The 23,060-nt window shown below is 43.2% G+C and overlaps 1 protein-coding gene across 4 annotated transcripts in view; it reads right to left on the reverse strand.

Moving 5' to 3' along the window:
• The window catches only part of SLC4A2 (solute carrier family 4 member 2), a 1,409,997-nt gene that overhangs the window by 448,876 nt on the left and 938,061 nt on the right, over window positions 1–23,060 (reverse strand). For all 4 annotated transcript variants that reach the window (XM_078662834.1, XM_078662833.1, XM_078662832.1 and 1 more), the window contains 3 exons: window positions 13,169–13,280; window positions 12,746–12,930; window positions 11,910–12,132 (listed from right to left, as the gene is read on the reverse strand). In XM_078662834.1, the coding sequence (XP_078518960.1) occupies window positions 11,910–12,132; window positions 12,746–12,930; window positions 13,169–13,280 (520 nt within the window). The remainder of the gene's footprint in view (window positions 1–11,909; window positions 12,133–12,745; window positions 12,931–13,168; window positions 13,281–23,060) is intronic.

The raw sequence follows: 23,060 nt of genomic DNA on the forward strand, positions 1-23,060 counted from the left end.
GTGCTTGTTCTCCTGCCCCCTCGTTCGTTGTGCTTGCTCTCCTGCACCCTCTTTCGTTGTGCTTGCTCTCCTGCCCCCTCGTTCGTTGTGCTTGCTCTCCTGCCCCCTCATTGGTTGTGCTTGCTCTCCTGCCCCCTCGTTGGTTGTGCTTGCTCTCCTGCCCCCTCGGTGGTGCTTGCTCTCCTGCCCCCTCGTTGTGCTTGCTCTCCTGCCCCCTGGTTGTGCTTGCTCTCCTGCCCCCTGGTTGTGCTTGCTTTCCTGCCCCCTCGTTCGTTGTGCTTGCTCTCCTGCCCCCTCGGTCGTTGTGCTTGCTCTCCTGCCCCCTCGTTGGTTGTGCTTGCTCTCCTGCCCCCTCGTTGGTTGTGCTTGCTCTCCTGCTCCCTCAGTGGTTGTGCTTGTTCTGAGCATGTCATTGCATGTGAAAGTTGTTAACAGATGTTTGGCAGGGCAATGCATGTGTCTGCCGTAAAGTAAACAGCTTTTCGACAGGTCCTTTCAGGTTTATCTTTGAACAAACATCTCATCATAGTATGTTCTTCTACTACGTATCCCAATTGTACCAATTATTTAACCTTTTAGCGCTTTCCTGTGACACTTGCTGATCTTATAAACCCTATTTTTCAAACTGCACTTGCAGTGCAGGTTATTAATGGAGTGAAGATTTTTAGCGTTTTTTTCTTACGCAAGTGACTTATAGCATGTAATTGCATGTGGATTTTTTTAAGGAGATGTTCAACATGATTTTAAACGCAGATCTTGTGAACATATTTTTGGCATGCTATTAAACATGGGGGTTGCGAACATTTTCAGCTAGTCATGCATTGCACGTTTATCTTAAGTGCATATTTTTGGCTTGTTTTATATGGATCATCTAAAGAGATCTTATCATGTTGAATGTGGAGTTCATATTAAAGCTTTTAGCAGGAGAAGATTCTCTGAGAACAGGCCCCCAAAAGAATTGTATGCAAAGAAACCCCGCAGTGTACTGGCAGGAGCATGCAACCATAAAAGCAGGGGGTTATGTGGTGTAAGCAGGTAACTATGGTATATATTTGGAAGTAGGTTGTAAGCAAAATGTGCCACAGGCCACCAAATCGGCTGTTCGAGAGCAGTATTTATTTGAAAGTAGGTTGTAACCAAGATGTGCCACGAGCCTACAAATTGGCAGTTCGAAAGCAGCAACAATCATACGTGTTGATATGTCAGAGCCCGGAGAGGGTTAATGAGAGGGACATAGACATTCATGGGCTTCTCAATTTCAGATACAGTTCCTGTCTGGCTCCATTTCCCAGCGATAAATTACGCCACCTAGGAAAGCAAACACAGTGCCCCTTAATATCGGGAAAATTCTATTAGCCTGATTTGCAAAAAACATAAGTGTCAGGGCTCTTCTTGGAAGGCTACTGCAGCCTGCATCATCCATACCCTGTCAGCCCTGCCATCCAGCATTGACATCCTACAAGTTTGACAATATCCGGCTTCTCAAAGATTTAATAACGGCGTGAGAGGCTGGTATTATTCGTGTCCAGTGTATATTCACATATTAAACACAGATGATGTGCTCACCTCAGAATCAAAAAAGCCAACGTCACCATGTGCCGCCATGTGCTGGGCAGTCACTAGAGTTTGTGCTGACAATTATATGCCGGTGCCGAGCACCAGAAACCACCAGCACAAATTAATCTTCTCTGCTCGTTGTACACCACGAGTTAGATACAGTAATTATTGGTGTCGGCAGCTCTTGTCTGCTTATAATTAGTTATTTGCAGGGGTCAGACTTTTGCTTGGAATGCCCTGGCTCTGCTGAACACATTACATGTAAAACAAAAATCTGAGCAGATTTATGGGCTGGTATTCATTTACTAATCCAATACTATGAGATAGACTTGTGTATTGAGTTGAACTGACACCATTCAAATCAATTGTTTGAAAATGATTTGTACCTAGACCTTCTGAAAATAAGGCATGTACCTGCCACTCGAGTACCTACGTATGACGCCCATGCATTAGAGGTGCTGTTAAATCAGTGACCGCCGGCCTCTGATGACATTATTAGCTCTAGACAACTTCATGGATTCCGTCATGCACATACTAAGCAATTTATGCTAAAAGGGGGAATGCCGATATGCCAGTAGTTGGTCGTTTTCTGACAGCTAAATTCCAGCTTCATAAATCAGAGAAATCACAATAACATTGTAACTAACTCGGCTATGTGTTTACTGCCTGTCTGCACTGTTTTACAGCCTTCCATGTAAGAAAGCCAGTGGTGTGTGGAAGAGTGGGGTTTTTGCAATCTCTTGATAATGCCATAAACCTGATGTAGGTGAATGCATGATGGCCCGTACTGCGCTGTGGGCAGTATTTAGACGCACTGCTGATAGCAGTTGATATTTTTGGGTCCTCTGCTTATTTACCTGTGATAGCAACTATCCTGTGTATGCTAGTAATACAATCACAGAAAATGGGATGTTACACATGGTATTTTGGGCTTTTATATGGTAGCTGAACTCTATTTAGTGGGTCATGGACCATGTACTGTTAACACTCGGTATTATGGAACCTTTTAAATGCTAATTGCACTCAGGTCACAAGGAGTGCTGTGGTTGCACTTGGTGGTAGGCCCTGTCATGTGCTGTATGCACCCAGTGTTGTGGAATTGCCTTGTCTCCTGCATGGAATAAGTATCCAGCCCAGAAAGAGTTAACCTCATTCGGCTCCTCTCCCTCGCAGGACAGGGAACGCCCTCCTGTGTGCATCGGCCAATGGCAGAAGACGTCGTGGACTGAAGGGGCGGAGCCTTGCGTTGAAAACATGGAAGACGCCAAGGAGAAGGCGCGCGGAAGGAGAGTGTCGGAAGAAAAAGTGCGGAGTATCGGAGGGAAGACGGGACCAGGTCAAGCAGAGCCAGGACGAGAAACAGACGAGGATCTCCAGCCGAACGAAGGAAAAGGCGATGCCGAGCAGGAGGAGTGGTCCGAAGAGTGGTGGACACCCCCGGAGGAAGCCATAATGCCTCCACAGCTCAGGAGAGCTGTGGCTCCAGCGATACGTGGAACGGGCCGGGGACAGTGACATAGGGAAGGGGGGAGGCGACTCTGAGAGACACAGGGCACTCAGGGAAGTGTGGTGGTCACGATTTTCCCCTACATATCACCCCCTTCTTCCCCCATGTTCTCTTTTTCTTGTTTTGTTCACTCTCACTCACATCCCGGGAAGCAACCCCCTTGTACAGCACCTGCTTTAGCATAACCAATCTGCCCGCATTGAATAAACTTTGAGCCCCTCGTATCTCAAGGGGTTCATAAGAGAACGGTAAGCTCCTGACAACCAAAGGGGTTTTTGCCTCTGATACAGGCCTGAATACAAAGAAAAGGAACGTCTAATCTTGTGTTCTTTCCTTCTGTTATTGTTTCCCCCGCACCCTAAGCGTCACCCGGATTCTTTGCCTATTTTATCCCTTCACTCCCTCCGTGGTTTCCTAAATCCTAAGGTGGTGGAACGTGACTTCCTTCACGTTAGCCTTAACAATCAGGACAGCTGTACTGATTGTCTTCTCTCCTTTTTGTTTTGTACCCCGGGGTTGTGCCATCATCGCCCTGCGAGGAGAAGAAGAGTACCTACCACCTGGCTTACAGAAGAAGACGACGTCCAAACCACATCCTACTCGATCTTCCTGTTGGATTACTTTCTGGGTTTTTTGTGTGGATTTTGTTAATAAATGAAGCCATCATTCAGCCATACATAAGACCTCCTCGTTTTACTTTCTGCCTATCCCTCTCACATCTAGTGTCAGAAGTGAGATCAGGAAAGATGGAGGCAGTCGTGCGCAAGATGGGTGAAAGCCAGGATAAGTTGGTATGCTGCATGGAGAGGTTTTTGACTGTAGCAGAAGGGGAGGCATGGAGGCAATCAGCACCCTTTTCCCAAGAGGTGGAACCCGATTGTCCCCCAGGGAAATACCGGCAGAGTGGAAAGGAGAAAAAAAGAGAAAAAAGGAACTGGACAAGAGTCGCTTTAACCCAAAGTAAGGAGACCCCTACATGGCAATACGAACAAGGGTTTCAGGAAGCCCAACGGGAGGACTCTGCTTTACGTGAGGTCTGGAATAAGGCCACAAGTGAAGAGGATCCTGAAAAAGTAGGTCCCCAGTTTTTATCAGAAAAAACCTACTCTATCGAAAGGGTGGGAGGGATTTGCCAACTCAATTATTGGTGCCCCAACCGCATAGGGAAAAAGTATTGTTCTTAGCCCACAGTCACCTATTGGGGGGGTCACTTCGGGGAGGACAAAACAGAGAGGACAATATTGAAAAGATTCTATTGGCCTGGCATCTATTCCCAGGTCTGGAAATATTGCAAGGAATGCGCTACATGTCAAAAAACCAGTAGGTCCCTACCACCAAGAGCACCTTTGCGTCCTATGCCTATCATACAAGAACCTTTTTCCAGGGTTGGAATGGACATCATAGGAACCTTGTTACTCTCTCACAGTGGATATCAATTTGAGTTGGTGCTGGTTGATTATGCCACTCGCTTTCCGGAAGCCGTGGCCTTGCGCCAACCTAACGCCTCTCAAATAGCCAAAGCTATGATTACCATCTTTTCGAGAGTAGGCTTTCCCAGGGAACTGGTTACAGATCAGGGAACACCCTTCATGTCACACCTCTTGAGGCAGGTATGCCTCTGCCTGAACATCAAGCAAATTCGTACTTCAGCGTACCACCCTCAAACAGATGGGTTGGTGGAACGCTACAACGCCACCCTCAAGGCGACTTTAAAGAAGCGATTGAACCTTGAGTCGCGGAAGTGGGAAGATATGCTCCCTCTGGCTCTCTTTGTAATACGTTGCAAAGTCCAAAAAAGCACTGGGTATTCATCCTTCGAGTTGATTTATGGTAGACAACTGCGCACTTTGCTTGACATGTTGAAGGAAGAATGGGAGGAGGAGCCAGAAGGGGCAAACCCCCTACCAGAATAGGTACTGAATCTAAAAACCCATTTGGGGCAGATTCGCAGCATTGTCCAATCCCACCTCGAACAAGCCCAAATAGCACAGAAGATGCAATATGATAAAAAGGCCAAAGCCCGCTCCTTTGCCATTAACGACTATGTATTCTTGATGATGCCGTCTTCCGACCATAAGTTGCTGGGGCAATGGCAGGGCCCCTACCGCATTGTAGAAAAGGTCACTCCAGTAACCTACCGTCTGGAAATGGATTCCCAGAAAAAGACAAATACGCAGATATATCATGTCAACTAACTTAAGAAGTGGGAGGGGCCCTTCCCGTGCAGATAGGCTTTGCCCGGAATCCCGAACCTTTGTTTGTACAACTCCTAGATAGGGACCTCCCCGAAACCAACAAAAGAGAATTAGAGACCCAGCTACAACCCCTGCAGGAGGTATTCTCCCTACATCCGGGTAGAACTCATCTGATAGAACACGCCATCATAACGCCTCCAAATACAAAAGTGAAACTTAGCCCTTATCCCATTCCGGAGTCTGGTAGGCAAGCGATAGAGGGAGCAGCAAATGCTAAAAATGGGTATCATCGAACCCTCCAATAGTGAATGGAATTCTCCAATTGGTTTGGCACCCAAACCGGATGGATCCATCCAGTTTTGCATCGACTTTTGGGAGGTGAATAAGATCTCTTGTTTTGATTCCTACCTCCTCCCGAGAGTTGATGAACTGGTGGAGCATCTGGGAACTGCCCGATATATTAGCACCCTTGACCTGTGCAAAGGATATTGGCAGGTGCCTCTGAGACCTGGAGACCGGTAGAAGACAGCCTATGCAACTCCCAATGGTCTGTATCATTTTACCGTTCTTCCCTTTGGTCTCCACGGGGCTCCTGTCACATTCCAACGCCTGATGAACACAGTTTTAAGGCCTTTTTCTGCTTTCTTAGCAGGTTATATAGAGCTCCACTTGGGCAGAACACCTTACCCACTTAAGAAAAGTCATTCAAGCACATTGGGAGAAGCTGGTCTAACCATAAACCCTACTAAAAGTAGACTCGCTGCCCATTCAGTGAAGTATCTAGGTTACCTTTTAGGAGAGAGATACATTAAACCGCAGGCAGAGAAAGTAGCAGCTATCGCCAAAATCCCATTTCCAAAGACAAAAAAATAATTAAGCGCATTTCTTGGGGTCTTGGGGTATTACCGTTGATTTATATCTAACTTTTCGCAAATAGCCTCCCCCTTGACAGATCTTTTGCAAAAGAATGTGCAGACCGAGAAAGAACTGAGACATCCCACTCCCCCTCTTCTCCAGGCTTTTCAACAACTAAAACAAGCCTTGACGTGTCACCCTGTGTTACTCAGCCCGGATTATTCCCAGCCATTCATCTTACAAACTGATGCGTTCGACACCGGCTTGAGAGCAGTGCTGTCTCAAGTTGATTCCCAGGGACAAGAAACGCCCATCCTGTATAGAGCAAGAAATTGTTTCCGCGATAGAAAAATTATGCTGTCATGGAGAAAGAGGTCTTAGCCATCAAATGGGCGGTTGATTCCCTTCAATATTACCATGAAGGAAGGGAATTCACATTGTTCACGGACCATGCACCATTAGAATGGCTATCTAGAAACAAAGGGCATAATGACAGGATACTAAGATGGTTCTTGGCCTTGCAACACTATCATTTCCGTACCAAACACAGGAAGGGAAGAGACCAAGCTAACACGGACTATTTATCCCGGTATCCTTTTGACTTGGTTCTTGCTGACAAGAATGCTAGGGAATGGGGATGTGAGGAAGACCGGGATATCACCCGGCCCGTGACCCCTGCTAAAACCCCTAGGATAGTGGGAATACCTCTTGCTAGCCAGAGTCCAGCCCTGAAAGAGTTAAGCTCATTCGGATCCTCTCCCTCGCAGGGCAGAGAACGCCCTTCTCTGTGCTTCGGCCAATGGCAGGAGATGTCGTGGACTGGAGGGGTGGAGCCTTGCATTGAAAACACGGAAGACGCTGAGGAGTAGGCGTGCAGAAGGAGAGTGTCGGAGGAAGAAGAGCGGAGTATTGAAGAGAAGACGGGACCAGGTCAAGCAGAGCCAGGACGAGAAGCAGACGAGGAGCTCCAGCCGAACAAAGAAAAAGGCGACGCCAAGCGGGAGGAGTGGTCCGAAGAGTGGTGGACACCACCGGAGGACACCATAACACCGCTACAGCTCAGGAGAGCTGTGGCTCCAGCGGTACATGGAATTGGGCCGGGGACAGTGACATAGGGAAGGGGGGGAGGTGAGTCTGAGAGACTCAGGGCACTCAGGGAAGTGTAGTGGTCACGATTTTCCCCTACATATCACCCCCTTCTTCCCCCACATTCTCTTTTTCTTGTTTTTTTCACTCTCACTCACATCCGGGGAAGAACCCCCCTTGTACAGCACCTGCTTCAGCATAACCAATCTGCCCGCATTGAATAAACTTTGAGCCCCGCGTATCTCTAGGGGTTCATGTTAAGAGAACGGCAAGTTCCTGACAACCAAAGGGGTTTTTGCCTCTGAGACCGGCCTGAATACAAAGAAAAAGAAGGTCTAACCTTGTGTTCTTTCCTTCTGTTACTGTTTTCCCCGCACCCTAAGCGTCACCCGGATTCTTTGCCTATTTTATCCCTTCACTCCCTCCGTGGTTTCCCAAATCCTACGGTGGTGGAATGTGACTTCCTTCACGTTAGCCTTAACAAACAGGACAGCCATATTGATTGTCTTCTCTCCTTTTTATTTTGTACCCCGGGGCTGTGCCATCATCGCCCTGCGAGGAGAAGAAGAGTACCACCTACCACCAGGCTAACAGAAGAAGACGAAGTCCAAACCACATCCTACTCGAATGTAAATGTGGTAATCAGTTAAGCACTAAGGGCGCTCTGCACATTCAGGGAAAGTAATAGCAAATAATACATTAACGGTGCTCAAGGAGGACACGAGGTTGGTTACCACAACCCCAATATTATCCACACACGTGGAAAACAATAGATACAAATGGATTCCTCCGAGCACTCAATTATCAGTAATAAATTGTCCAAATAAATCCTTCTTCTTGACGCCGGCGTGCAGTATGCAGGGAAGGTGCTAAGGACATTCGATCACGTACTCGTGATTCTCTCGTTGCTTGATGTGGATGCAGAGTGACGCACGGATATTACAAAAGTGTTACTTAGCGGGCATTACTGAAGGAGACGTGTTATTGGAGACTAGACGGGAATTGAGGAGACTATACTATTTTTGGTATTGAATGGGACAAGATAAACAGGGACCTTTCTATTTATTTTGTATGGGAGGAATTTATGCTGACTTGGATTGAATACATAATGTGAAGGAACATAGTATTGATGACCAGAAATTATACAAGCCCTGAAGAAGTCAAATGCTAAATTTAAGCAAGACGAAACACATGTTGGCTGTTTACATTTTGAATTGGAGCGGTTTTCTTTGGATTTTCAAATTGGAACTATTAATAAAACGCTTTGGAAGATAAAAACGTACCTGACTGTGCCGACTGAACCTTTACATATCAAGAAGAAGGATTTATTTGGACAATTTATTACTGATAATTGAGTGCTCGGAGAAATAAATTTGTATCTATTGTATTCCACATCCTACTCGATCTTCCTATTGGATTACTTCCTGTTTTTTTGGGGGTTATTTGGATTTTGTTAATAAAGGAAGCCATTATTCAGCCATACATAAGACCTCCTCATTTTACTTTCTGCCCATCCCTCTCACACCCGCATTGTGATACTGCTGAATGATTGTGTTATTTTGGATCCCCTTGTGTTTTGGTCGCATGCTGCACTGTAGGATCCACTGTGTGCTGACTGTAATATAATGGTAGGTAAAAACATATTTGTGCTGATTGCAAATATGGTAAGATCGCTCTTTGTGCTGATAACAGGCAGTTTTGTGGACTGTTGTAGGACCACATGAAGTATTGTAGAATCCCAATGGGTTCTGGAGTGTGCTGATTGGACACAATATTGAAGATGTTAAAATGTGATTTAAAGCAACCTGTATTATGGGCCTTTGAGTGCCCCTATTGCATGCATTAGTGTAAAATATATTGGCTTCGTTATGGGAAAAAACTGTAGAGATAAGTAACTTCCTACTGAAACAGCCACTCTATTAGTTAGTCATCTTGATGGTATTGCTAATTTGTGTTTATGGAAAGAATATGAAATTCCTGTCTTTGGTTAATACTAATTGTAGTAGTAATTGCAATGTCCGGCCGTTCCAGATCTCAGCAGACTAACGGACCTATTCACACAAGAATTTTGGAGTAAAGTAGTATTACTATGGTTGTACTTCAAAATGTAATTCATAAAGCTCTGACCAGAGATGCCTGCCTCTCCTACCTTTTCTGTTCTAAGATCTCTGAACCGGTGGCCATCTCCACTCATGGAGACATACAACTTAGTAGAAGTTTGGGAGAGAAAGGGGGGAAATGGTTGGAAAATGGTCGATGCTTACTCCCTAATGGGTGAACAGAAAGGAATTTCAAAGAGGGAGTTATGGAGGCTATGTTACTATCAAAACACACAGCCAATAGCAACATAACAAATCCACTTTTAAGTCTACTACAGTAGTACTCTAGACAAAAAAGGCTAAAATTTACTCCTGCCCAACCTGGAGTTAAACACCAGTCATGGCCAACAAATGATACCTCAGTACACCACCCACGGAAAACAATGGAGGGTTGGGCATTACACTAACACAGAGAATGCATACATTACATCTAATAACATTTTAAAGTAAAAAAATACCTTCATTTTAATTGTATTATTACATGTTTTAATTGAAAACATTTAAATGTTTTTTAAAATATTCATAACATTTAAAAAATATATATTGTAAATTATTTAAAAAAAATAAATCACAAAAAAAATACACAACTTGCACACACATATTAAACATTCATTGCAAATGATACAGTGTGGGATAGGTGAGTGAAAATTATATTTTATTTAGTTTAATTAAAAAAAGAAAAGAAAGAACATTTATTATTATGTTATGTTTTGGTGCAGGGACATGACCCTTGTTACTGTAGTAGGCCAAATTGAGTATGAGTTATGGAAATATGTTTCAATGTTTGTATTATTAATGTTAAATCTATTTTCAAAAAATTGCCATTACTTTTATAAGAGTACATCTTCCCTCAAACATCTCCACAAACAGGAGGAAAGTCACTGACAGACATTTTTTGTTGTAAACTCAGACATAGGAGTCTCCACCCTTTTATGTGATCTAGGCAGAGATTTCTGGATGGACACAGTGAATTCAATTCAAGACAAGATCTACGCATAAATGTAAATGCAAATTAAAACATGAGTAAATCTATGCATGTAAACCTACCTTTGTGAAAAGACCACTGCATATTTTTCTAAATGTCTAGCAGTTACACAAATACTGATGGCAGTACAAAAAAATCAGCTGTTCATAAAAGAAAATATGAAGAGTAAACAGAGTAGTACACCTTAAGCAGAAACCAATCCTCCATTATAACCTGAATGTTTAAGGACTATAGAAACTATACTTGAAGCTATTTAGGGCTGTTACCTTTATGGGACCAGGCCAGAGCTGATCTTCTATATTGTAATTTTCACCGTTTTTGAAAGAAACTGTTTACTCTTGGGATTGTTGATCCAAGTTAATGCAGACTGGGTACGGTGATGAAGGATCATTCTGTGTGTTGATTGTATACAGAGTTGCAAAATCCATGTGTGTATTGGTTACTTGTGATATGAGAGATTCAGATATTATTTTTATTGTGATGTTGCAAGAGCTCTCAAAGTTGAACATATCATTGCAGGATCCCCACATGTGCAAATTATGCACGATTTTGCATGATCCCTATGTGTACTGATTATATACAGTATTTGAGGATTCTTGTTTGTGCTGATTGTCTAGCGTTTCAGGACATAAAGGCTTTGCACTGGGTGATTCAGGATGTGTGCAGATTACATGCAGTGTTTGCCGATTCCTGTATGTATGTTGTTACTCAGTGCTTGTGAGCACTATTTCTTTCTTTAAGCTGGAGCACTCGAGACCAATGCTCATGGTTTACAGAGCTCTGTTGTAAATAGGACTGTAAATCTTGCTCTTCTCTTGCAACATTTGCTGCGCATTCAAAGATCGAGGTCTGTTTTGGCTGCAGCTGCCTCCTCCTCCCTCCTGCTTTTGAAACGCATGGGCTGGCGTCACGTTGCCTGCCTTCATATGCTTTCTGCCGCCTCCTTCTCAGAGCTCAACAAGCATTTGCAATGCTTACAAGAAGCAAGGCTGGCAGTAACTGCGCCTCTTTTACTGCCAGTCTTGCTTATCGCAAGCAAGGACTATAAGTACAGGGTGCCTGTTTACGCACCACTTGCAGGTTTTCGAAACACAGAAATAAAAGGCATTGTTATTTACAATGACAATAGCTCCATCTCGTCAAAATGCAAGTACTATTGCATTGCAAATGCTTGTTATAATCAAGTGAAGTGTGTTACTCTCTAACCGCAGCTGCATCCCCGTCCTGAAGGTCCTGATCATGCTGCATAAGGGCATCAGAGAAGGTTCTAATCCCAACAAGAGTCTATACTGAGGTTTTATGGGCCACAGTACTTATTTGTCTTTGCGTGACTCCCTCTCTGGATAGGCTGTCTAGACTGAGATTGAGGGCCCAGTTTTGATGATGTCATTTTTCCAGATATAATTATGTTCTTCTTGTTTCAATGAACTGCATTTTTCACACGTCCATGCTATTGTGATTGATACCAAAAGAGGAACAGTAATTTGTCAGCAAAGCCTATCTTGTCTGTGTTATTTATATCAAAACCGTCTGTTTTGTTAGCAATCTACAATGCCTTTCCATGTTACTTAGCACAAGCCATTCTAAACTAGGGGCATATTTATTTAGTCATTTTGTAGCTTTACCTTTTTCTTCTGATGATTTGGGCTCTTCTATTCCAGGAAGCTGCTTCTTCTCCTGTTCTTCTCTTTTCTTCAGCATTTCCCTCTGAAAGTGGGCGACAGATCTCAGAAGCTCCTCCCCCTGCACCTCGGAGGGAGGTAAAACTACACTGCTGTCCAAAAACTCATTAATGGCATTCAGAAGGTCCTGTCGGTCATCTGCCAGGTAAGCAGCTTCATGGAATGGCTGAAGGGACAAAAATGATATGTTAGTGAAGAAAGTGTAAGTAAACAAAGATACCAGACACTATTCCCCCCCTTCCTTTATATTCTTCTAAAGTTACACCAAAATAAGATTATTCTCAGTGATATGGTCCTAACTAGGGTCCCTCTCGCCACCCTGCGGTTTTTAGATGCCATATAGTGAATCACATTTAAACAGATAAATGAACACATGTCATATTGTGCTCCATAAAGTTATCTTTCATCCAGTATACAGATACTGGTTCAGCCAAAGCAATCCCTGAATAATGAACCAAGGATCACTTTACTGAATATACCATCTTTCTTCAAATCTGTGAAATTTGTAAGTAATCTTCTCTTTTTATGTCTGTGCTACAATACCAAAAAGCTTACACTGAAAGAACGCCACCACCCTTCCATAATCATGGAACATCATAACTGCCAGGGATCAGCATCTATTTCTCAATATTTTCTCACTTTTAACCTGCTGCAGTTGAGCCCGTTGCAACTTCTACCTGATTTTGCCCATTCCTTCAGAACATGCAAAGTTTCTGAAACATATTGTAACATCTATATTTCATTATTCCATTAATCATTTTGGCCAAGCCAATACATACCTTATCTGACATGAGGGTGGAAATGGATCGTCCAATCTCATGATAATCCATGTTGGTGGAAGTAGGTCCCAACAGTACAAACAGGAACCGCACAGGAATGGGCACCTCTAGCACACAGTCCAGCTCTACTGCTTCCTCTAGTCGCACAAATGCCATGGTTGGCTGGTCTAAGAACTCAACACAACCTGCCAATGGATACACAATCGACTCAAAATTAACATTTTGCAGCCCAGAAAACAAAATCAAGTCAACCAATATTCCTTAGATATCACACAAAAATCCTCATAACGCATTCTCCCACAAACACTACATATTCTAACCATAGGACTGGACAATTAAAAGCATTACATAAGTAAAATATCCCCCACACCAGAACCATATCTCCAGTGCATTTATCTGTAATACAATTTTGCATCCACTTACCTACGAGCACTACCGTAGCCTCAGCATTTTCTGGAATCTTTTCTAGGAGCTTCAATTCATGCTTGGATTTTGACCTCTGGATTCCATGAAGCGAAGAAGGCAGTGTGGCTTTCTGTACAAACAACAGACCACTTTATCAGTGATGGCAGAGAGCGAGAAAGAGACAATACAGATGCTTAGACTTGAAAGAGTCTCCTTTGTTGGAGCATTGTATTACTGGTGGGGAAAGTTCAACACCTGTTTTACACTGCTAAAGATTTCTCAGTGAAGCAACCACTGTTCGCTACTCTATTGCCAGGCATGCGCTATTTGCCACCTCTAAGGTAGTCCCTCCAAAATCTACCATCACTAGGTTTCCAGCAATAGATTCCATAACTCTTGGTCAGCTCATGAATACAACTAAGTCAGGCTCCCCTGCAGACCCCTGCCCCCCCGGAATCTTCCGTCTGGCGCGTCCTGTGCTAGAGGACCATATCATCTGCCTCTTAAATAACTCGCTAGACTCAGGCCTTTTACCAGCTAGCTTTAAAGAGGCCCGCGTCAAGCCTTTGATAAAAAAAACGGGGGCGGACCCGGCCTGTCTGAAAAACTATAGGCCAATATCCCAGTTGCCTTTTCTGTCCAAGATTCTGGAACAACATGTGCTAAAATCCCTGTCTTCATTCCTGGAGTCACATCATCTTCTCCAGGAGCGTCAAGCGGGGTTTCGTGCACATCACAGCACCGAGTTAGTAATGCTCTCGGTGCTGGACGAGCTTAGATGCATGGCTGACAGTAAGAAACCAAGTGCCCTGATACTTTTAGACCTTTCAGCGGCATTTGATACTGTCAGCCATGCCTTGCTATTGGACAGACTGGCTGCATCTGGGATAGAGGACGTGGCCTTTCATTGGCTGAAATCTTTTTTGTCAGGGAGGACCCAGAGAACTCAATTAGGGGATTGTATATCGGAGGTGGGTGTTCTTGAGTGTGGAGTCCCGCAGGGGTCGGCACTATCACCACTCCTATTTAACCTCTACCTACAACCACTGATAGACTCCCTGGCAAATATGGGCTGCAGAATCTTTAACTATGCTGACGACACCCAGCTCTTGCTGAGTATAGATAATACGACATCGGCTCAGACCCAGGCCCAGAACATACTTAGGTTTACTGTGAGCTGGATGACAGCAAATTTGCTGAAAATAAACCCTGAAAAGACGGAGGTCCTGGTGGTATCAACTGCTAGCTCACCTTGGAGCGACTTGTTCTGGCCAAAAGAACTTGGCTCCACCCCAAAACCACACCCCAATGTAAAGAGCCTTGGTATAAAAATCGACCATGAGTTGACGATGGTTAGCCAAGTATCCTCTGTTGTCAGAACCTGCATTAATATAATCAGGCAATTGCGCAAGCTAGTCCCCTTACTTTCCTTGAATATGCTGCGAACCATTGTTTCGGCAACAATAATCTCAAGGATTGACTATGGAAATGCACTATACTTAGGTCTGCCAAAAAACCTGATCCACCGTCTGCAGGTTGTTCTGAACGATGCAGCACGGCTAATCTTCAGATCATCCAGACAGACCCATGCCTCCCCATTGTTACACAGATTACACTGGCTCCCTGTAAAGCAAAGGGTGGAATTTAAAAGCCTATGTATCGCCCATAAGGCAATCTATGGGAACGCGCCTGTTTATATAAAGGAACGACTTAACATCTATAATCCAACTAGGGTACTGAGATCCTCCAATTCCCAACTGCTGTCGTGCCCGCGTTTTAAAATGGCAACAAAGGGTGGGAGATCCTTTTCTGTCCAATTACCACAGATGTGGAATAAACTGCCGGAGCCTCTTCGCAGAGAAACCAATCTTCTTTCCTTTAGGAAATAATTGAAAACGCTCTTATTTAGGGAACCCTTCTGTTCCATCTAAGTCGGTGTTATGCTGGCATCTTCTGCCTTCATATTCATTTGTTATTTCTGTATTTGTCAGAAGCGCCTAGAGACCTGTCGGTGATTTGGCGCTATATAAAACCCAAATAACAAATAACAAATAACTGCCCAATTAGAAAACCCTGACGTTTGGAATCCACACGGGGTCCCATTTAGGTTTCCATAACCCTTGCCTCTATGTAAGCGATCGTGGGGTTCGTGTGTTAGTTGTATTAGTTGATATTCTGATGTTTTTAACATCTCTGTCAGTGTAAATATGTGATACATTGGTGACAGTGCTCTCTGAACATAAGCAAATTTATGTTGCTCTTTAACAAGTTTCACAATATACGTATCTAGATTACCCATTCACTCCTCTTCATTAGGATTTACTCTGCACCTGGAAATCTAGCAATACGCTCTTCTATTTTAATATATGTAGTGGTTAGTGCAGCCCTTATGGAGTGAGAATGATCAGATGACTCATGCAGGGCTTTTAAAAAAAATCCATAAACTTGCTATCAATGGATTGCCATTATTTTGCTACTGGGGACTCTCACTAGTTTCCCCTTCTAGAAAATATGACTGGAATTTCAAAATGATTAAACAGGTAATTCAATTTTGATTTGAAGCCCGTTTGGATACCTACTGCACTGTCGCGAGTGAGGAGGAGGGGGACAAGGACTATTAGGCCCAGTCTTCCCTGCGGCACCGTTATCGCTGACATCGTCCCGCGCCCGGAGGCACTTTATATTTCGCGGCGGGCGCCCGCAGGGCGGGATGCGCATGCCCGGGCCATGCTTGGGCGGGCCAGTCTGGCCCGTCCGCAGCAGGGCTTGGCCAATCCTCATGGCTGCAACTTCTGGACCAGGTCCTTGTCACCCGGAACACACTATGGATAAGCGTAAATTACCTCCTAACTCTGACGGGGTGAAAGCCAAAATACACAGGAACTGTGCCTCCATTATTTCTTATCTTACGACAGCTGTCGGGGAATTAAATGAGGAAATCCATGTTGTTAAGGAGCATCTGGGCATGGGGGGGGGAGCAGACCAGATAAGGTCTTACAGAGCACCCCTGGGGTGTCACAAACTGAAAATGTGGCATCCATGTTAAATGGTATTACCTCTGTCTCAGAACTCGGGGACAAGGAGGCAATAGCTACGGACGTGCTTTTAGATATTTCGCCTACTATCCGCGGATGCGGGACATCTACTATGGGAAGGACAGGAGGTGCGGTACCTGGCTCCTCAAGGGGGGCTATACTAAAGAAGAAACGCAGAAATCGGGGGCGAATAATTCTGACTTTTTGAATGGGGGGGACCAGTGGACCTTTGGGGAATGAAGATTGGTGCAAAACTCATCTTGCTACTGTGGTGGAAAGTTCTATTTATTCACATCTCGAGACCTTTGTGGGGGCATTTAAAGAGGGTCTAACAAATTGCCTTAAAAATGTATTGGAGGCTATGTTGATTAAATTGTCCTCAATTTTATTTATTTATTTAAAGAGTTTTATATAGCGCTGACTAAACCCAAAGGTATTGTAGTGTAGTTCCTATTATCCCAATAGGCTCTGCGCATTGGAATAATACCTTCAGTAGTATAGACCCAGGACGGAGGTTAACTAGGTCTTCTACTGACGATATTAGACTTAAAGTTTTGGGTTTGCCAGCTAGCTCAGAGTTCACTAGAAACTTTCTCGAATAGGCAAGGAGGAGTTTAACTTCCCTGGATAGACAAGAAGGGATTTCGTTTCTGACAACCATAGAACATGACAACTTTGCTCTCCCCTAATCAAGAGTATATCTCTAGAGTCGTGTGAAAACAAAAGACAACTTATTTTACTCAGTCAGTTCAGTGCATTCTTAGTTTCACCAGATTGTAGAGAAAAGGAAGAGACGGGCGTGTTCAATAAAAGATGTTATTTATTGATCAGTCTCTTTTCTCGTACAAGAGAAATGAATCGATATTATTGCGATACTTATGGTTAAGTAAAGTGCATACAATAAAAGCAGAAGTATAAAATAATACTGCAGAAGCATTGATATGGTTTCTAAGCCATATGATATTTAAAATCGATACAATAGATATATACATATATACATTGACTAATCGTACTCAACTGGTGCTTCTAACCACGCCTACCCCAGTGTACCTGACCTAAGCCTAATACGTGGGCGGGAGTAGATAAGTAGCAGTTTAAGTTAAGTTTGTTTTGCCAAGTGACTGACTCAAGAATTCTCTGTAAGGGGTTGTTCAGTTCTGTACCTGAGATCTAGAATGGTTGAGGGCTGGTATCTCTCGTCTCTGGTCTTGATATTCCAGCTGCCTGCGAGGGCCGCTTGGAAGCGCCGGAGCTGGATTTCTCGGCAGGAGAAAAACAGTGTCTCGTTCTCAGCGCGTCAGGAAGGCGGGGCAGCGCGTGTGGGCTTCGCTCTCTGCTGGGCTTCTCAGCACGTCTCGCTGCTCCGATCTCGTCACCACCGCGTGTGTTTGCTTAAGGCAATGTCGGTAATATTTATACCTGTAAGGTGTCGAGATTGACGTAAGGATGGACATAGATACGTCAATAAGGATGTCATACGGACTGGTCGTTAGCACATTCTTACTGAAGTTCTCGGTGAAATCAAAACAATGGCCGCAGGGATTTTCCCAGGTTGTCATAGGTTTGATTTGTTTTGAGAGCTCCGTATGCCTTATCAGGGGCTGGAGGAATAGTGCTTGCCTAATTAGATGGCAAGCGTTATGACCTAATCAGATAACGCGTTCCTGTGCCGTGGTGTGGCTTAATCAGATAACGGTTTTTTGCACCGTGGGATGGCTGCTAGTTAATTATTAACCAGAACAGGGTCAGGAATAGGGGGATCGATACAGAACCTATAGGAATACATCACACCCACTCCACGCTGACTATGTCCATATTTACAAATCTAGGCATAGTAAATATACAGTAGTGTATGTGTATACCGTACCACCCCAAAATACATCCATATGCATTTTGAAATTATGTAATATACGAGAAAAAAAAATAATCATAAGCATTATATGCACTCAAGCAGTAGAAAAATGCTAAATTAATCACGCATATTCATACATCATTATTAATAAAATATTGAAAATAACACATGAAATGGCTCTTAATACAGAAGACAAAGTGCGAGACCATTTCATCACAAAATAAAATATTTATGAACAGGCCAGAGGGCAGCTAATGACTCTAAAGGTCCTAAAATAGAAATATAGTTCTCTAAGAATAGTTTCTACTTTAAGCAGAAGATAAGTGTCCCGAAAAATTGCAAAATATTTTGGGGCCGCTGAAAAATTATGTTCCGCTGTCCGTAGACTGGAGAAAAATTTGTTCATTATACTGTATTATCAAAATTGAAGGCCAAATTCAGGGTGTTGGGAACGCCTTGTGCTAGCTTGCTCAAAAGTCATTATTTCTGCTCTGGTGAGAACATCATATCATTTAGACTCTCGAAAAAGCTGTCAACAGCTTCCTGTGAAAGTTCCATTAACTCGGAAAAAGATGTTACCATGCATTCATGAGCATGATTGCCTCCATTGATGTTTTGATCAGCATAGCTGACAGAAGGTCGTACCTGATCGATGCTGCTTTCATCTTGAACCTCACTACCCCTCAATCGTAGTGGTGAAGTCTCCACGAATGCCGTCATCAGGATTGGTAGCCGCAGGGGACAGCACAATGCATGAGCCGTGACCGGACCCAACAAAGTTTCTGCATCCATTGGCGCATCCGATTGTAGCGTCAGACAGGTGTCCAACACGCATTCTTCTCCGCATAGCAAGCACCTTAATACAGGTAAAACACAGCTTTGCCACATTGGTCTAAATGAAAGAAACCAAGTCATGTTCAGGTCTCTAAGTCGGGACAGTCCAAGTATTTTAGATATCCGGTCCCGGTATCCAATGGCTAGGATTGTTTCTTCCCTTGTCGCAGGTGTTTTGTCTGTGACACGGTTTGCCATAGCGAAATAACAGAATCAAAAATAGGATTCCTGCCACTAGTCCCAAAAGGAGAGGAAGTCCACCAAAGATGGAATGGACAAAGTCTGGAAAAATACCCAGAATGGCTTTAAATGGTGTTAGAGCCCCCGAAAACACTGTCTTAAATACATTTGAGACTCCACTGGTATCAGAAATATTTAAGATTTCGTTCAGGATTTCTGCGAAATGTATGGGGGAATTAGTTGATAACAATGAATGAATCTCTGCCGTTGTCCTTGCAACTTGGAGATCATACGTTTCTTTTGATGACGTGAGCCTGGTCGGCGTCTGAAGGAGCACAGTTTTCATTCTGCTTAAAGTATCAACTCTAATGGAAGAAATTTTCAAATTCGGCCATAACCTTGCCTCCCTGTCTGGCATTGCGCTGGGGAACAATACTTGTTCACAGCACATGACCTTCGCAGTCGTAGTTATGAGATAAGCTATTCCGGGCACTAAGCTACAACATCTGCGGTCTACAATTATAATGTAACTCCCGTTCGATAGTCTCCTAAAGAATGGTTCTATTTGTGTCGCAGGTGTGCCTAGCTGGTGACATGAAAGGTTATTTGAGGACCCTTCACAAGCTCCGTGTAAACTAATACCATTACACAGAAGTGTACCGCTTAGTGACATTGCACAATTATTGCCACTAAGAAACACTTTCCGGCCTTTATTACTGACACATGCATGTGAATAGGGCAAAATCCATGTTGACTTAATGTACCCTTTACCCAATTTTTCGTACATGCCAGCCTGTATATATTTTTGGCAGTATTGAAACCTGAAAGTAGATATTGGAATATTAATTATTCCATGTATTATCCACTCACTGACAGGTCGTTCTGACATTGTCAATGGTAATCTCTCGAGTTTCTCAATGCTCAGGATTGTATAATCAGCACCCTTCTGTGCCATACTGATTTGTTTATCAGTAAGGTTAAAGATATTGAATAGTGACGTTGTGTTGATTAAACGCCAAGGCACATAGCCTGAACGCAGATTTTGTAACGTCCAGCCAAGTTGTACAATAGAACGCAATTGGGACTGACCGTGTTGTAATAACAGTAAGTCTTGCGATATTATGTCGATTGCTGAAGACACAATGCTGTCCAAAGAGTATATTCTGGAGGACAGAGTCATTAACCCATTGTCCACTACAGAAAGTGATTTTTCCAAATTAATACGGTCAATTTCCCGTATTTTCTCTGATGTTTCAATTTGAGTTATTTTCCAGGCTTCGTTATAAGCTGCATATACAGAGGCTGCTATGAAGCGTTTTTGACGCTGTTTGCGCGGTCCCATAATGAAATCACGCAAGTCAGCACCATCAGTAAGTAAAGTTAGGTGTTGCTTAATTTCTGACAGTGTGGATGTTTGTAGCCATTGAAGGCAGAGCTTGCCCACACTGTACGTGGTAATTATCCCTGGGTGTTGTCTTTGGGAATATCTAGGGTCTGGCCTGGTCAATTTGAACCCCTGGATTTTGTTCAGGAATCTGTCTTGACAGTTATTAGTATCTGTGGGCCAGATCAACCACTTTTTCCAATCTGGATGTGTTCTGTTTTGGCTTAATATATGGTTTACGTCTATTTCCTCATCTGTGGAGCTATTACTGTTCATTGTTGGCTTTGGAATAGACGGTTTGTTTAACTCTTTGATTTTGGCTAGGCCAAGACAGGTATTTTGTTGAATAGTGTCATTCAAAAATATAATTTGTTCTGGGATCATGCAGGCTCTAAGCAATGATTCTATACCTTGTACTTGCCATTCCTTTGTACCCCAAACACTTTTTACTTCAACATTTTTGTCCCAGTAATCAAAACCAAATGTACTCATTTGTTCAAAAAACGAGTCTGAATATATCAATTTAGTGTTTGTAAGCATGGTCTTTGTACCTGTCTTATTTGATAATTTGAAATAAAATGTTTCTGCATTACTTGTGTTGAACCCTGAAAAATATGAATATTTGTCATAAAAAGTTCTTGAGCTACCTTTTGGAGGGGTTGCACAGTGTTCCCATTGATTATAATTTAAAACATTTCTAGGTTGTGCTGATTTATGCAGATAATGATTACTATAGTGATTATAGCAGAACATTTTATCATAATTAGATGAACCCTGCAAATAATCATGTTTTGTAAATTTAGCAGACATCACTAGATCAGACATCATATTATTAATGCTTTCAACGTCCCAATCATCAGCAACTGAGCTTGGTTTTACAAAGTCACTCAATGAGATCTTGATTTGATGTGGATACTTCAGGATTTCAACCGGACCATAGATTTCATAATCAGTATTGTCCCATGCTACACCACCGGGTATAGGATTGGCTGTGAAATTGACTGAAGAAAGTTCTCTTTTCTCGACGTGCGAGGACGTGTGTGGTTTGAGGATCAAGTTGATTTTCTGGCTTGCTGTGTCCATTTTAGTATATTTTCCCTCAATGAAGTGTCCCAAACATAGTACCATGATGAGCCAAAATATGAGGATAAGTGCACCTAAGGCCACCCAGAATTCAATCCATGGAGAAATCAGATAGGTTTCTTTCAGATGTTGAAAAAGTTCCTTAGCTTTATTTTTAAAGGTTTTTGTTGATGTTTGTTCCTTTGATTCACTCAGGTTTTCAGATGAATCGCTGAAGTTGATGAAGTAACCGGATGCCGTTCTGTCTATTGTTCCTATTGCTTCAGGATTGCTATTTGCTTTATCAGTTTTTTTTGTTGCAGCAGAATAGTCATTTGTTACTTCATTGTAGATTGGTGTGTCTCTGCTAAATGTTTTTATTTGGGTTTTTAGAGGTTTAAGTTCCATAGCATTGTTGCATAGTCCTTGTTGTTGTTCTTTTGGCATTTCAAATGTGAGTAGCCTCTTAGATTGAACCTCTGTGTTTGTAGCAAACCTTGGTGTTCTACTACTCATCGGGAGTCCACTTGGCCTACTGTTTGTTATCGGCCACATGATTGTGGTTTTATCAGGTCGATTGATACAACCCTGTTCTCCTTTTTACCAGCAAGGGGCGGTAGTACTACTGATCTTGTCCCGTTGATAGACAAGACAGGAACTGCTTTTCTGTAAGAAGGCCCAAATTCCTTCTTTACCGCGATCTTTTCTCTGACTAGATCCCCGACTTTTGGAATCCAGACAGGTCTTGCTGGGACAGGTGGTTTTTCTTCAGTGGTCGTTGGCTGTTGTTTCAACTTTATGTTGCTCAGGTCTTTCCTTGTTTCGTTTAAGTCCTGTAAAATAGCCAAACGATCTTTGATATCAAAGCTTTTTTCTTTAACCACTGAAGTCTGACTGTCAAGATCTAAGACCATCATTCTAGTTCCAAACAATAATTCGTACGGACTGAATCCCCTCAGAGAATTTCTTGGCAGGTTATTTAGACTACGTTGGACACTTATTAGATGTTTGACCCACCCAGCTCCCGAACCTAATACCTTTGCTGTTATAGATTGCTTTATGCCTTTGGTTTTTTCTTTACACCATCCCGTATCCCTCAGGAAGGAAGTGAGAAGAGTCCCGCTATGCTATGCTCATCTGGCCTTGCTTCCCCATAAGCTTGAAGGCTAAAGGGAATACATTAGTCACAACGTAGCATGCTCCTAGCGTATATGCCATTATAGACTCGCAAATCTTTTTATAACAGTCCAGACGTCAGCCGAGCGCTGGGGTCCTACATCATGAGTGTAAATTAGTCTTTATGTGTTAATATAACGCTTTTTTTGTGATGGGTACTTTTTATTCTTGTTGTGTTTCTGGAGCGAAGTGCCATGGTAATAGTCCTCCTCGCTCGCCACTGCGATCTCTATTGCAGTCTGGGCAGTTCTTTACAAAGATGTGATGATGCAGGCTCATACCTGGCCACCAGTACACTGATTGTAATTCTTCCAGAGAATCTTTTTGTTTAAGGTGTCTGAGACCCTCACCCATATGTGCGTCAGCTATTAACAAGCCTCTCCTGTC

The sequence above is a fragment of the Lissotriton helveticus genome, chromosome 10 (genome assembly GCF_964261635.1).
Source record: "Lissotriton helveticus chromosome 10, aLisHel1.1, whole genome shotgun sequence".
Taxonomy (NCBI): Eukaryota; Metazoa; Chordata; class Amphibia; order Caudata; family Salamandridae; genus Lissotriton; species Lissotriton helveticus.